The 11797-nt window shown below is 36.0% G+C and overlaps 3 protein-coding genes across 3 annotated transcripts; 2 read left to right on the top strand and 1 right to left on the bottom strand.

Moving 5' to 3' along the window:
* Window positions 1–313: 313 nt before the first annotated feature.
* On the bottom strand, window positions 314–2948 carry LOC147535084 (noscapine synthase SDR1-like). Its single transcript, XM_086646079.1, has 4 exons — window positions 2003–2948; window positions 1105–1632; window positions 717–912; window positions 314–617 (listed from the first exon to the last, which is right to left on the bottom strand). Exons 1-4 carry the CDS (start codon window positions 2124–2126, stop codon window positions 476–478), a joined length of 990 nt encoding a protein of 329 aa, XP_086502205.1. The 5' UTR covers window positions 2127–2948; the 3' UTR covers window positions 314–475.
* A 2322-nt stretch (window positions 2949–5270) lies between these two features.
* On the top strand, window positions 5271–7380 carry LOC147535083 (cyclin-dependent kinase-like protein). Its single transcript, XM_086649596.1, has 2 exons — window positions 5271–5605; window positions 5745–7380. Exons 1-2 carry the CDS (start codon window positions 5537–5539, stop codon window positions 7116–7118), a joined length of 1443 nt encoding a protein of 480 aa, XP_086505722.1. The 5' UTR covers window positions 5271–5536; the 3' UTR covers window positions 7119–7380.
* Window positions 7381–8336: 956 nt separating this feature from the next.
* LOC147535082 (putative protein S-acyltransferase 14) lies at window positions 8337–11687 on the top strand. Its single transcript, XM_086649532.1, has 7 exons — window positions 8337–8954; window positions 9041–9254; window positions 9354–9445; window positions 10071–10194; window positions 10281–10366; window positions 10438–10503; window positions 11156–11687. Exons 1-7 carry the CDS (start codon window positions 8745–8747, stop codon window positions 11279–11281), a joined length of 918 nt encoding a protein of 305 aa, XP_086505658.1. The 5' UTR covers window positions 8337–8744; the 3' UTR covers window positions 11282–11687.
* Window positions 11688–11797: the final 110 nt, after the last annotated feature.

Here is an 11797-nt window from a genome sequence, read left to right as displayed (position 1 = left end):
AGCAATTGGTGTGGTGAAAACAGATGTTTGATTTGGAATGTGTGTGTTTGATCAGTAAATCAAGTCATATGTAATATATCAAGTAAGGAAAATCGAGAATGATTCAACGAATAAATCACAAGTTATGGTGTTCTTTTGCATGTTTGTAAATTTCTTGATGATTCATATTAACGTTGATGAGTTGTGATTACTCACTCTCAACTATTCACAAGAGGTACAATCCAAATCATAGTATCGTATAGAGACATTTGTACACATTTTCATTAAATCGTATCAGATAGTCTGGACCATTTTGGCAATTGTGTCTGTCAAATTACTTCAAATCTCAACCTTCATTTATTCAATAGCTTTGTTTTAATGAGAAACATGACACACAACCTTCAATAGCTTGCAGGAATATAATGAACAACTTATATAGAAGTACCATATTTACAATTCCGGCCCTTATAGTTTATAGAAGATAGAGATGACCTAGCTAGATAAAACCCTTTTCTATACAACAATCCATTGCATCACTATACATGTCTTCAAAACCATACTTGAACTTGAATCCCAAATTCAACAACTTCTTGGAGGAGAAGGGGAGAGGTTTTTCTTCTTCAAACTCCCCTAGTGAACTGAGACACAACAATATTAAATGTATAAATAAAACAAATAAACAAAATTGAATAATAAATAAAACAAATAAACAAAATCGAATAATAAATAAAACTTACTCCATTTGTAATTGTAATCTTGGATATTTGGTAGAGGTAAAATTTGCTATATCACGAATTGTTATGTCATCTGATGAACAAACGTATCTTCCTTTCGCTTTTTGAGTCTCAAATAGAAATATATGTGCTGAAGCTACATCATCTATGTGTACTGCACTTTGCAACTTTTTAAGCAGCGTGCACTGTTCTTTAGTCCCTAAATCAAAAAATAAATAATGATATTATAGGTGTATAATTGGTTTCCATAATCAGAAATGTTTGTAGTAATTTTTCTGCAATGAACTTGAGTTAGTTGAAATTTTTGTCAAGTCCAAATATGAAATCTACTTCGAGTTGTAATTTGACTAGAGTTAGATTTCAAGAAAAATGAAAAAGTGTACCAACTTACCGAGAACTAGAGCTTGAGAGATGACAAAACTGAAGGGAAGAGTGGAAGTGATGAACCTTCCTACGATCATCGAAGGTAGTATTGAAACAAGATCTAACCCATTTTCTTCTGCGAACTCTAATGCTGCTTTTTCAGTTAACGTCTTTGAGATTGGGTACCAAGTATCAACTCTTCTTGAAAGTGTCTCGACTTCTGACCACATATTTTCATCAATCTCTTTTACTTCGTTTCTATTACTAATTCCCACAGCTGCAGCTGCTGAAGAAGTGTATACTACTTTCTTTATAGTTTTAGATTTCAAGCATGCTTTGAGAATTCCTAGGGTTCCTTCTACAGAGATTGCTATAGCTCTTTCTTGTGACTCTTTTGTCCCTTCGAAATCCCACGGGTGAGCAACATGAAAGACCCCGATGCATCCATCGATGACATTGTTAAAACTTTCTGGCTTTTCAAGATCTGCTTCGAATATCTCAAGTCTTTGTGATGCTTCAGGAAGGGTTGTCAGATGAGTGACATCTTTCTTGAATTCTGATAAGAAAGAAATAATATGGGCGTGACCGTGTGAACGCTTATATTGGATTCTTTAGGTGGCAGACTGACTATATTTTCACCAAATATTTCTTTTATGAAACACAAGGTGGGTTTTCTGAGGTGACCACCCAATTTATTTTCGGATAAGTCTCAAAATTTCCATCTAGAAATACTTGATGTGGCGATTGAAAATACAAATACAATTATCCAACTAAGTAACTTTGGCTATAAAATGAAAAAATGTTTACCTAGTTAATGGGATTCAAAGTTAGAGGAAAATCAAAACATATCTGACTCTAGCAAAATATTAAAGATTTGATAGTAAAAGCAAAGAAAGAAAAAAGTAAAGAAATGGGAGAGGGAATACTTGGATCAGATCTGACAGTGGCCCTAACAGAGTAACCATGTTGAAGTAATCTCATGACAAGCCATGATGCAAAATATCCAGCTCCTCCTGTTACACACACTGTCCCTTTCTCTTCTCTTTCCATTCTATTTCAATAAAATCAACCAACTCACCCCTCTCCTAGCTGATAATATTCTCTCTCTCTCTCTCTAGTCTGTCTCTCCAACTCCTATGCTCAAAATGCTGCTGGTTCTCTGTGGATTATGGCTACATCAAAACTTCGATAAAAATAAGCACCTAATAATTGTGATTTTTGAATTGTATATATATATATATATAATATGTGTGTGTGTGTATGTGTTAGGTAAACATGTTTAAATAAACTACAATTTGTATATTAACATAAACACAAAAGTAGGGAAAATGGTTACATCAAGACTTTGTATTAGGTAACTGGACTAGTACGAGAAATACTATTCCAAAAATAAAGGTCAAACTATTAAACAGAATACTAAAATATATGGTCGTTTCATACTTTATTTAGGTGTATGAACTAAGCATCTCTTGTAGTTTGGTTCAGAAGGAGATGTCACAAAAGTTTGTGCGTCAATACTCATAGCGAGACGAAGTTGGACGAGAGACACTTTTCATACACCATAGTTAAGTTACGCGACCCTATCTTATTACGGAAAACTTCTAATAGACTCTTCAATTCTTCAAAGGTTCAAGGTTCAAGACACGCTAATAATAATACAAAACAAAAAAAAAGAACTCTTAAAGAGTGTGACTTTGTCTATCGTTGTATTCGGCCCTTGCTAGGGTGTGTGACTTCTAATAGATCAAAATATGCCCCACAAAAATGAACAAGGGGAAGAAAGTACGAGAATATCGGCATAAGCTGGCCGGAGAAAGCTAGGACCAGGTGACGAGGCAGTATGACTATTGTGGTTTAATTCTATAATTCCACATGTATTGCTTTTCTGTTCTCTAACTTTATAAAACTCCTTCTGTGTGAATTTAATTTTGGAAGTTGAGATCTTTACATGGAGTTTAATACTCCTCTTAAATGCTCCTACATCTCTTCTTCTTTTCTTCTTAAATACTTCAACTAGTATTACAACAAATTATTTCAAACCTTTTTCTAACTTTGTACACCCAGATATCAGTACTTTTTTAGTTTAATTTGTTTTCGTTAGCAACATTATATTCATTTCATGTTATTTGAGATAATAATTCTAAATTCAATTTATTTTATATTTGATTCAAATAATAGACCAAAAAAAATCAACTCGACTCAGTTATTCAAACGAGTTAGATGTACTAGTCATATAACAACGTAAACCTTATAAAAACCTTATTAAAAATCAACTGGACCAAACGAATTAGATCTCAAGTCAAATTTTTTCTACGACTATGTTTTAACTATTTGAATCATTTTTTCTTCCTAAACCCAAATTCACCCAAAAATGGAGTATCAAACGAAACATTTCCTTCTTGGAAAAGACATACATCCGTTCATAAATAAAATAGGATTGATTGACCCCCCTTAAAGTTTCTGTGCAAGTCAAACGGTTACACCAATTTGAGTTTGTCAAGTTACATACTTTCTGGGGCTGAAAAGATATGAATGCCTTGATGGCCTTTCACGGGTTTTTTCAATTTGGGTATTAAATTTGGCTCCATCTCCCCCCTGACAAGTTTACCAGCTGACTTTTGCAGCAAAAAAAAAAAATGGTTTGTTAGTTTTTAGAGAGAGAGAGAAAAACAAATTGAATGAATCGTCTAAATTGTCACACTGCCAATCTTGGGATGCCCATGGCAAACCAAAATGAAACCATTGTTGGGTTCTTTAGTTCTTCCACTGTTTTAACCTATCCTAATGTAAAAGTGAAATCATTTAGTCATTGGTTAATCCACTGTCTACTAGAATATCCTTAAATGATGGGTGATTTATGACTTCATATTTAACCCTATTTTTCATTTATGGTTGCGCCCCACTTCCTATTTGACCCTAATTTTGTCATTGGTGTTAAGTTTAGGGTTATTTCCCTAATGGCCCCCAACTTTGTGACCAGCTTCCTGCCTGACCCCCTACTTTACGAGAAATACCCATATGGCCCCCTTCCGTTATAACACCGTTACTCTCTTTCCTCCATATCTTTTTCTCTCTCTGCCATGTCACGCCACATCATCTGTTAGCCACCTCATCACCTTCTCCGGCAGAGGTCGCCGGCCGGCCAAATTTCCGACCGGCGACTTTCAAACTCAAAAAAAAAAAAAAAAATTTCTTCTTCTTCCTCTCTCTCTCTCTCTCCTATTTTCTCTCTCTTCTTCTTCTTCTTCCTCTCTCTCTCTCTTCCCCTTTCTTCTCACTCTCTCTCTCTTTCTAAAATGTCCGGCGAAGGGTTCCCCCCTTTGCCGCCCATTTCAGAGAGAGAGAGAGTGTGTGAGAAAGGGGAAGAGAGAGAGAGGAAGAAGATGAGAGAGAGAAAATAGAAGAGAGAAAACAGGAGAGAGAGAGAGGAAGAAGAAGAAGAAGAGAGAGAAAATAGAAGAGAGAAAACAGGAGAGAGAGAGAGAGGAAGAAGATGAAGAATTTTTTTTTTTTTTTTTTTAGTTTGAAGGTCGCCGACATGAAATTTGGCCGGTCGGCGCCCGGCGACCTCTGCCGGAGAAGGTGATGAGGTGGCTAACAGATGATGTGGCGTGACATGGCAGAGAGTGAAAAAGAGATGGAGGAGAGAGAGTAACGGTGTTATAACGGAAGGGGGCCATATGGGTATTTCTCGTAAAGTAGGGGCCCCAGGCGGGAAGCTGGTCACAAAGTTGGGGGCCATTAGAGTAACGGTGTTATAACGGAAGGGGGCCATATGGGTATTTCTCGCAAAAGTAGGGGGCCAGGCGGGAAGCTGGTCACAAAGTTGGGAGCCATTAGAGAAATAACCCTTAAGTTTAATCCTAGTTCCATACAATTCATCCAATTTAATGAGCTATAGACTTAATCACTTCTTTGATGTATTCAATACCAATTGTAACGACAATGTAATCAGTTTTAAAAAAAATAAAAAAAATAAATGCATTACTTGTTTTTTTTTTTTTTGTTAAAGGCATTACTTGTTTTTATACCTTAAAATAAAAATATACAAACACTACGTAGAAACAACTCGGATTATGTTACAATCAGCCGATGAAAATTATAAACTATTTTTAACTTACGAAATCTTCTTTTACTTGTATTATCTGGCAATTTTAGAAGATCCTAACGGAAAAGCATTGGAGAAGATGCGTCGTGTAATCATAATTACAAGACGACGAAGAAAAGCCCATGAAACTGAAATTTTAGAAACCTAAAAAAACACTCAAATTTTGAACCCACACCAAACTTCTCTCTCTATTGCTGCTGGTAACTTCAATGCTCCCCTGCTCCACCTCTTTAACTCCTCACAACTACCTTCTTTGCTTCCCCATCTCCCTTTCATAACACACCATCTCTCTCTCTCTAGCTACCCTCTCTCTTTCTCTCTCTACTCTCAGCTACCTCAAAGAATCATCATCATGGTTCCTCCATCTTTCTCTATTACTTCACCACCACCTCCTCCTCCCCACACTCCCATCTTCTTACCTGTAAGTATTCCTTCCCTTCCTCACTCACTTTCTCAAATTTTCAAAACACAACCCATTACCCATTTACCCTCTCTCTCTCTCTCTCTAAATTTACTATTTGTTTCTCTCTCTAACTTGTTGTATTTGTTTGTTGTCACAGAATACTGAAATAGAAGACCAAGAAGAACAAATCCACTCCTCACAAGACAAACCCAAAACGATTATGTCTCCTTATCAACATACCCCAACACCTCTCCACCACCCCACCGCCACTCCCACCACCAACACCAATTCGAAGCATTCAACCCACCGGAGAAAACCCGAACACGAAAACTCAGATCAAGATGATCGGTCAGTCTCCTGCAACAAATGTCGACCCACATCTCGAGACAAAATCTCTGTTGTCCCTTTTGGTGCCCATAACAATGATAAATCGTCTTCATCATCATCATCAAACCCTAGCCCTAATGGAATTTTCAGATCACTCTTATCAACCCTAACCAAAAAAAGCCCTAAATCTTCTTACTGTGATTCTTCATCATCAACAACAAGAGACGAACAATGGAAACTAGCTGTTTCAGAACTCTCTCATAAACTCATTCAAACTACTAGAAAAAGAGATGAAGCTCTTCTAGAAGCTTCTAGATTAAAATTCTCCATGACTGAATTAGAGAAGAAACTCAACAAACTCGAAATCTACTGTCACGAATTGAAAAATGGCCTCGATGTTTGCGCAACTACATCACCTTATCGACTTTCAAAAGATCTCAGCCCTACGATCTCCAAAAGATCCGTTCATCACGATAAACTTCTTCTTGAATCGTTTGTCAACTCAGTTTCAGAAGCACGATCTTCAGTCCGACTTTTAAGCCGATCCTTAACGATTCAACTCAGACAAATGGGTGTTAAGATCTACGAGAAAATATCCGCCCTTTTACAACCTTACGATGTGAATATTTCATTCTCAAAGAACAACCCAAGAAGTTTGTTATTTTACTTAGAAGCCCTTCTGAATCGGGCTCTTTACGAAGATTTTGAAAGTACCGGGTTTATGAAAAATGGTTCGGTTCTAATCTTGAACCCGATTGAGAAATGTGAAGCGAGTTACTCATCGTTTACGGATTTAAAGGGGTTGTGTTGGGATGAAGTTTTGAGTAAAGGAACAAGACATTTTAGCGAAGAATTTAGTAGGTTTTGTGATCGAAAAATGAGTGAGATAGTGGCGATGTTGAGTTGGAATCGGGCATGGCCGGAACCGTTATTACAATCATTTTTTGGTGCTGCAAAAAGTGTTTGGTTAGTACACCTATTGGCTTGTTCTGTACACCCAAGTTTTCCAATTTTTAGGGTTGATAAAGATGTGAGATTTGATGGGGTGTATATGGAAGATATGGGTGGAGATAAAGCGAAGAAATTGGTTCCAGATGTTGTCCGGATTATGGTTGCACCTGGTTTTTATGTTTATAATAATGTTATCAAGTGTAAGGTAATTTGCAGGTATAGCAACACTAGAGAATCAACAACGAAGGGGTAAGAGAGAGAGAAGGCAAAAAAGGGGGTGTTCAATACAAACAGTTGTTTTAAAGGGTCTTCATGTTGATTATAGATCTTTGGTAAACTGAACTTTATTAACAATAATATTAATAATTACTCCATTTGTTTTGTCTTATGGAGGGAGTTTTAAAGAATTTATTTTTCTTTGTTTGATTCAAAAGTATTAAATTGAGTTTGGGCTTATTACATGTGAGATTGAATGAATGAATGTTTCTCAATTGGGGAACCTAAGATTTGAATTAGTCTTCTTGATCAAAATAAAAATAGGTTAGTTTGTAATTTTTTATTTTTGAAATGTCTTCTTGACAAATAGCAAAAGTTGGTATACAATTTCGAAATGTTAATCATAATTACAAGCACTAGTTAATTTGAAAATCGTGTTAGACTATTGGTACTTTAATCAATTTTATTAGAAAGGTAGTTCAAAATCTATATAGAAAGCTTGGGGGCCATTTAGTGTTGCGAGAGCCACTTCATTTATCCCCGTGTTGCTAGTTTTTTATTCAAGAGTCTGAGTTTTGTTAAAATAACGTTATCTAATATTAAGTAGGGAGATGCTAGAGTGCCCAGTTTTTAGCCCATTAAATTGCCCAGCTGATGTGGAATCACTAAAAGACAAGGATTTTTCAAAGTTTGACTACGGTGGGGACCGCTTTTATTTCTAAATAAGGAAAGTTGGGCAATTTAATGGGCAAAATTGCTGGGCACTCTATCATTTCCCTATTAAGTAATAGATAAAAACATATCAAACAAAAGAAAGATTACAAAAACGAAAAAAAGAGTTTTTTTGGATAGCAAAACACATTGATAATTATATCACAATAGGTTGAACAAAATTGTGGGTCACGCAAAATTGGTTTCTCTTTCTCCTTTTTTTTTTTTCAATTGGTATTGATGACAATTTTTATCTGCAAATATTATGTGTTGCTTTGTCAAAACTTTCTCAAGAAAGGTAATTGAGTCATTAGTTATTTATCTCCAAATTTTCATTTCTTGCTCTGTCTAAATTTTCTAAAGAAATATAATTGAGTCTAACTTGATTATTATGAAACCAACCTCAGTTTGGTTGTTTGCAACAACAAAAAAAACTTCAATAATTTCAACAAAAAAACTTCAGTATGTTTGGTGTTCCACTTGGAAGAGACAAAAGTTGGAATCATACTGATTGAAGAGTCAAAGTCAAACATGAATACACAGATTATGAAATGGTAAAATTGGCAGTGCCTGTAAAATTTCCACGACTCTACCTTTTTCTCCGGCTTAATCTTCCGGTCATCATTTAGATTTAGACGACATTTTGAGTTATATCCCTTCCCGCACGCATTCACTTTCAGAATATTTATTCTCCAACCCTCAATTTCATTATCATTTAAATTTAGTATCGCACAAGGGCTTCTCTAAAAATTGTTACAAATGTTGGGGTTTCGAGATAAAATTTTAATTTATTCCTTTTCTTCATCTTGAATTCTCTTTTCTTTTCCATTGAAAGATTCAACAGAAACTCTCATTTCTTCTCTCTTCTTTTCCAAGACGTCGAACAAATGATGAACAAACCCTAATTTTCTAGAGAGAGAAAGAGAGTTACAGAGAGTTCACTTTGTACATTATGCACAGATCGGGAACTACAATGGCTTGGAATGTCTTCAAATTCTGTACTGTCCTTCGGAGTCTTGGTTCGATCATGATTCTATTAGTTCTTGGTGTCATTGGTGTAACTTATTACGCTCTTGTTCTTAACAATTACGGTCCTCTTCTTTTCTCTGGAGGTCTTGATTCACTCACGGCTTTTGCAATTTTACTACTCTTTCATTGCCTGGTAAGAATTTGATGTTGTTCTTGAGATTTTGCCCTAATTTGTTTGAAATATGCTGAATTAAGAAGTTGTTTATGGTTTATTTGTAGTTGGTGATGTTATTATGGAGTTATTTCTCTGTAGTTTTAACCGATCCAGGTGGTGTTCCATCTAATTGGAGACCATTGATTGATGAAGAGAGAGGAGATGCTGATCCATTGACGGGATCGACGGAGTTTGTTGGTGATTCAGGGAACCCTAGAGTGAGGTACTGCAGGAAGTGTAGTCAGCTGAAACCCCCTCGTTGTCATCACTGTTCTGTTTGTGAGTTCTAACATTTGTGTTATATAGTTAAGCTTTTGTTTTTGAAGTTAACATCAGTGTTATACGAAAACTTGGTGATAAAATTTGGTCTGATCTTAGGTGGGAGGTGTGTACTGAAAATGGATCATCATTGCGTGTGGGTCGTCAACTGCATTGGAGCTCTTAATTACAAGTTCTTCCTTCTTTTCCTGGTATGTTTAGTACTACAGTTAAGATTTAGAGCTTGAGATTTTGTACTTACGAATTTGTGGAAGTCTCGATAGAATGCTACCTTTGATCACTTGTTACTTCAGCAATATAACCGGGATGAACTTTCGGTTTTAAACCAACCCATCAATAACCTACATTTACATTCAGAAATCAAAGTCATCAAACAAGCAGTGGATGTGTTTGGAATCTATCACCCATGACTACAAAAATTTTGTACTAACATTGGTCGTATGGGCTTTAGGTACCTAGTGAGGTTCTTATTTCTTTGTTGTCGCTTGCATGTTGGGTACTTGCATATATCATTATATCATAGTTTGTGCTTTTGGCAATTGGTACCTGTTCAATAGCAGATACTGTTTCGTGATTTGGAAGTGAGTCATGAACTCACGATTAATCGGGAGAAAAGTGTTTAGTCAAAGATAATTTGTAATTCTTAAATATAGGGAAAAGATATTTCATCAATATGAAACCGTCTATGGAGCTGTAATGCCTTTAATGTAGAGAAAATAAAAAGAGTCCACAATATAAATATTGAACAATACTCTCTTAGAACAAGAACTATAATATGGAATTAAACCATGTTTGATTCTCTTAATATCGTTGCAGTTCTATACATTTCTGGAGACAAGTCTTGTTGCCTTATCATTATTGCGATATTTTCTGGTTTTCTTTGGTGATGGAGAGATACCTGGCACACCTGGAACCCTTGCCACGACCTTTCTTGCGTTTGGTATGGAATGAGGAGTTTCATTCTTGCTTAATTACTTGTTACCTTACTGAGTTATTGACTAACCGTTACTTTTCCTTCCCATTCAGTGTTAAACTTAGCATTCGCATTGAGTGTTATGGGGTTCCTGATCATGCACATATCTTTGGTTATTGGTAATACCACCACTATTGAGGTAAAGTCTTTGGAATTCTCTGGTTTTTATTTCTTACAAATATAATGATGGTTCATTTATTCTATGCTCAGGCTTATGAGAAGAAGACCACTTCAAAATGGCGTTATGACCTTGGTCGAAAAAAGAACTTTGAACAGGTTCGTTATTATCCCCCAGAATTCTCCCTTTATAGTTTGTTTAATGTCCACATATTGTTTAGAGATTACGAATTAATGTTTGATCGAATCAGACAATCAGCTAGTAAACTCATAAGATGGCTCAGCTCAGGTGCTAACTGAGAACTAATAACCCAAGACTCCTAACGGCTTCTTACGGAGGATTATTAAAAGCTAAAACTGTTCTGCAGAAGTGGAGTTTAGAATTAGAGGCTTGAACCAAGTCATTAACCCATTCGTACAGTGTTCTTAGTGAAGGAGGGATATAACTTGGTTTGGTTTTCCTATAACACATGATTAGATGGCTTAATGCATAAGGTTCATCCCCAAGAAAAGTGGTCAAGAATGACACAGATCATTTTGTTTTGCAATAAGCATAACTGGTTCTCTTAAGAAGAAAATGTTGAAACTGGAAGTCTTTATTGCTATAGTTGGCCGTTGGCGACTTGGATCATTTATCTTTGAATCTTACGGTAGATTTTGCACTTTCTATATTCTAGTAGATTCAAAAGCATCTCAACGCCACCCCTCTCACCTCCTTAAGAGTCTTTTCTTTGACATACATCTTCACATAGTTTAACTTTTATGACAAGGATTACACACCATTTCCTTAATATTGTTTTGTGGGTATCAGGTATTTGGGACAGACAAGAGATATTGGTTCATACCTGCATACACAGAAGAGGATATACGAAAAATGCCAGTGCTTCAAGGCCTGGAATATCCGTCGAAACCTGATTTGGACGGTCAGGAGTTCTAACTTGAAAGTAGCTCTTAAAAAAGTTTGAAATCCCACAGAAGATATATCTTTGACTTCCCACTTGATTGCTCCCATACGGATATGATGGCGTTCACCTGTCTATATGCCCACGGAGATGGTCCCAAATTTTTCATTACTTTACAAACACCAACTTTCACGACCTTGTTTTTGTATGCGAGATTCACACTCAAGGGTCAAACGAAGAAGATGGCTTTAACAGGAGATGCGGCATTTTCATGTTTTATTTTTAATGGTTGACGTGGGAAAATCTAAAACATATTGAACAGAACACTACAAGCTTTTTGCATATAAATGGGGGTGCAAGTAGTCATGTATACCCCTGTAATAATACCAACGAAGTTAACTGATAACAAATTTTGATAGAACGGTTTTTATTTTTTCCGCAGGTGTTTGGCTGTTTGCTTTGGATATTGAATTTTGTTTAAGGTTAGAGCCCAGATGATTAACCATCATGGGCGGTGCTTGATTTTTTTTAACCAATATAACTATTGTTCT

This window comes from Eschscholzia californica, unplaced genomic scaffold, assembly GCF_041429995.1.
Source record: "Eschscholzia californica isolate CP2 unplaced genomic scaffold, dmEscCali1.0.p SCAF_6, whole genome shotgun sequence".
In the NCBI taxonomy this organism is placed as follows: domain Eukaryota; kingdom Viridiplantae; phylum Streptophyta; class Magnoliopsida; order Ranunculales; family Papaveraceae; genus Eschscholzia; species Eschscholzia californica.
Note: the sequence above shows the minus strand (reverse complement) of the source record. Positions and strands in the feature narration are given on the sequence as shown.

Coding starts and splice junctions, on each gene's coding strand:
- LOC147535082 (XM_086649532.1), top strand. CDS start 8,745: ATGCACAGATCGGGAACTACAATGGCTTGGAATGTCTTCAAATTCTGT. Junction 9,255..9,353: donor TTGTCATCACTGTTCTGTTT/GTGAGTTCTAAC, acceptor GTCTGATCTTAG/GTGGGAGGTGTGTACTGAAA. Junction 10,504..11,155: donor GAAAAAAGAACTTTGAACAG/GTTCGTTATTAT, acceptor TGTGGGTATCAG/GTATTTGGGACAGACAAGAG.
- LOC147535083 (XM_086649596.1), top strand. CDS start 5,537: ATGGTTCCTCCATCTTTCTCTATTACTTCACCACCACCTCCTCCTCCC. Junction 5,606..5,744: donor ACACTCCCATCTTCTTACCT/GTAAGTATTCCT, acceptor TTGTTGTCACAG/AATACTGAAATAGAAGACCA.
- LOC147535084 (XM_086646079.1), bottom strand. CDS start 2,126: ATGGAAAGAGAAGAGAAAGGGACAGTGTGTGTAACAGGAGGAGCTGGA. Junction 1,633..2,002: donor CACTGTCAGATCTGATCCAA/GTATTCCCTCTC, acceptor CTTTCTTATCAG/AATTCAAGAAAGATGTCACT. Junction 913..1,104: donor CTCTCAAGCTCTAGTTCTCG/GTAAGTTGGTAC, acceptor TTTTTGATTTAG/GGACTAAAGAACAGTGCACG.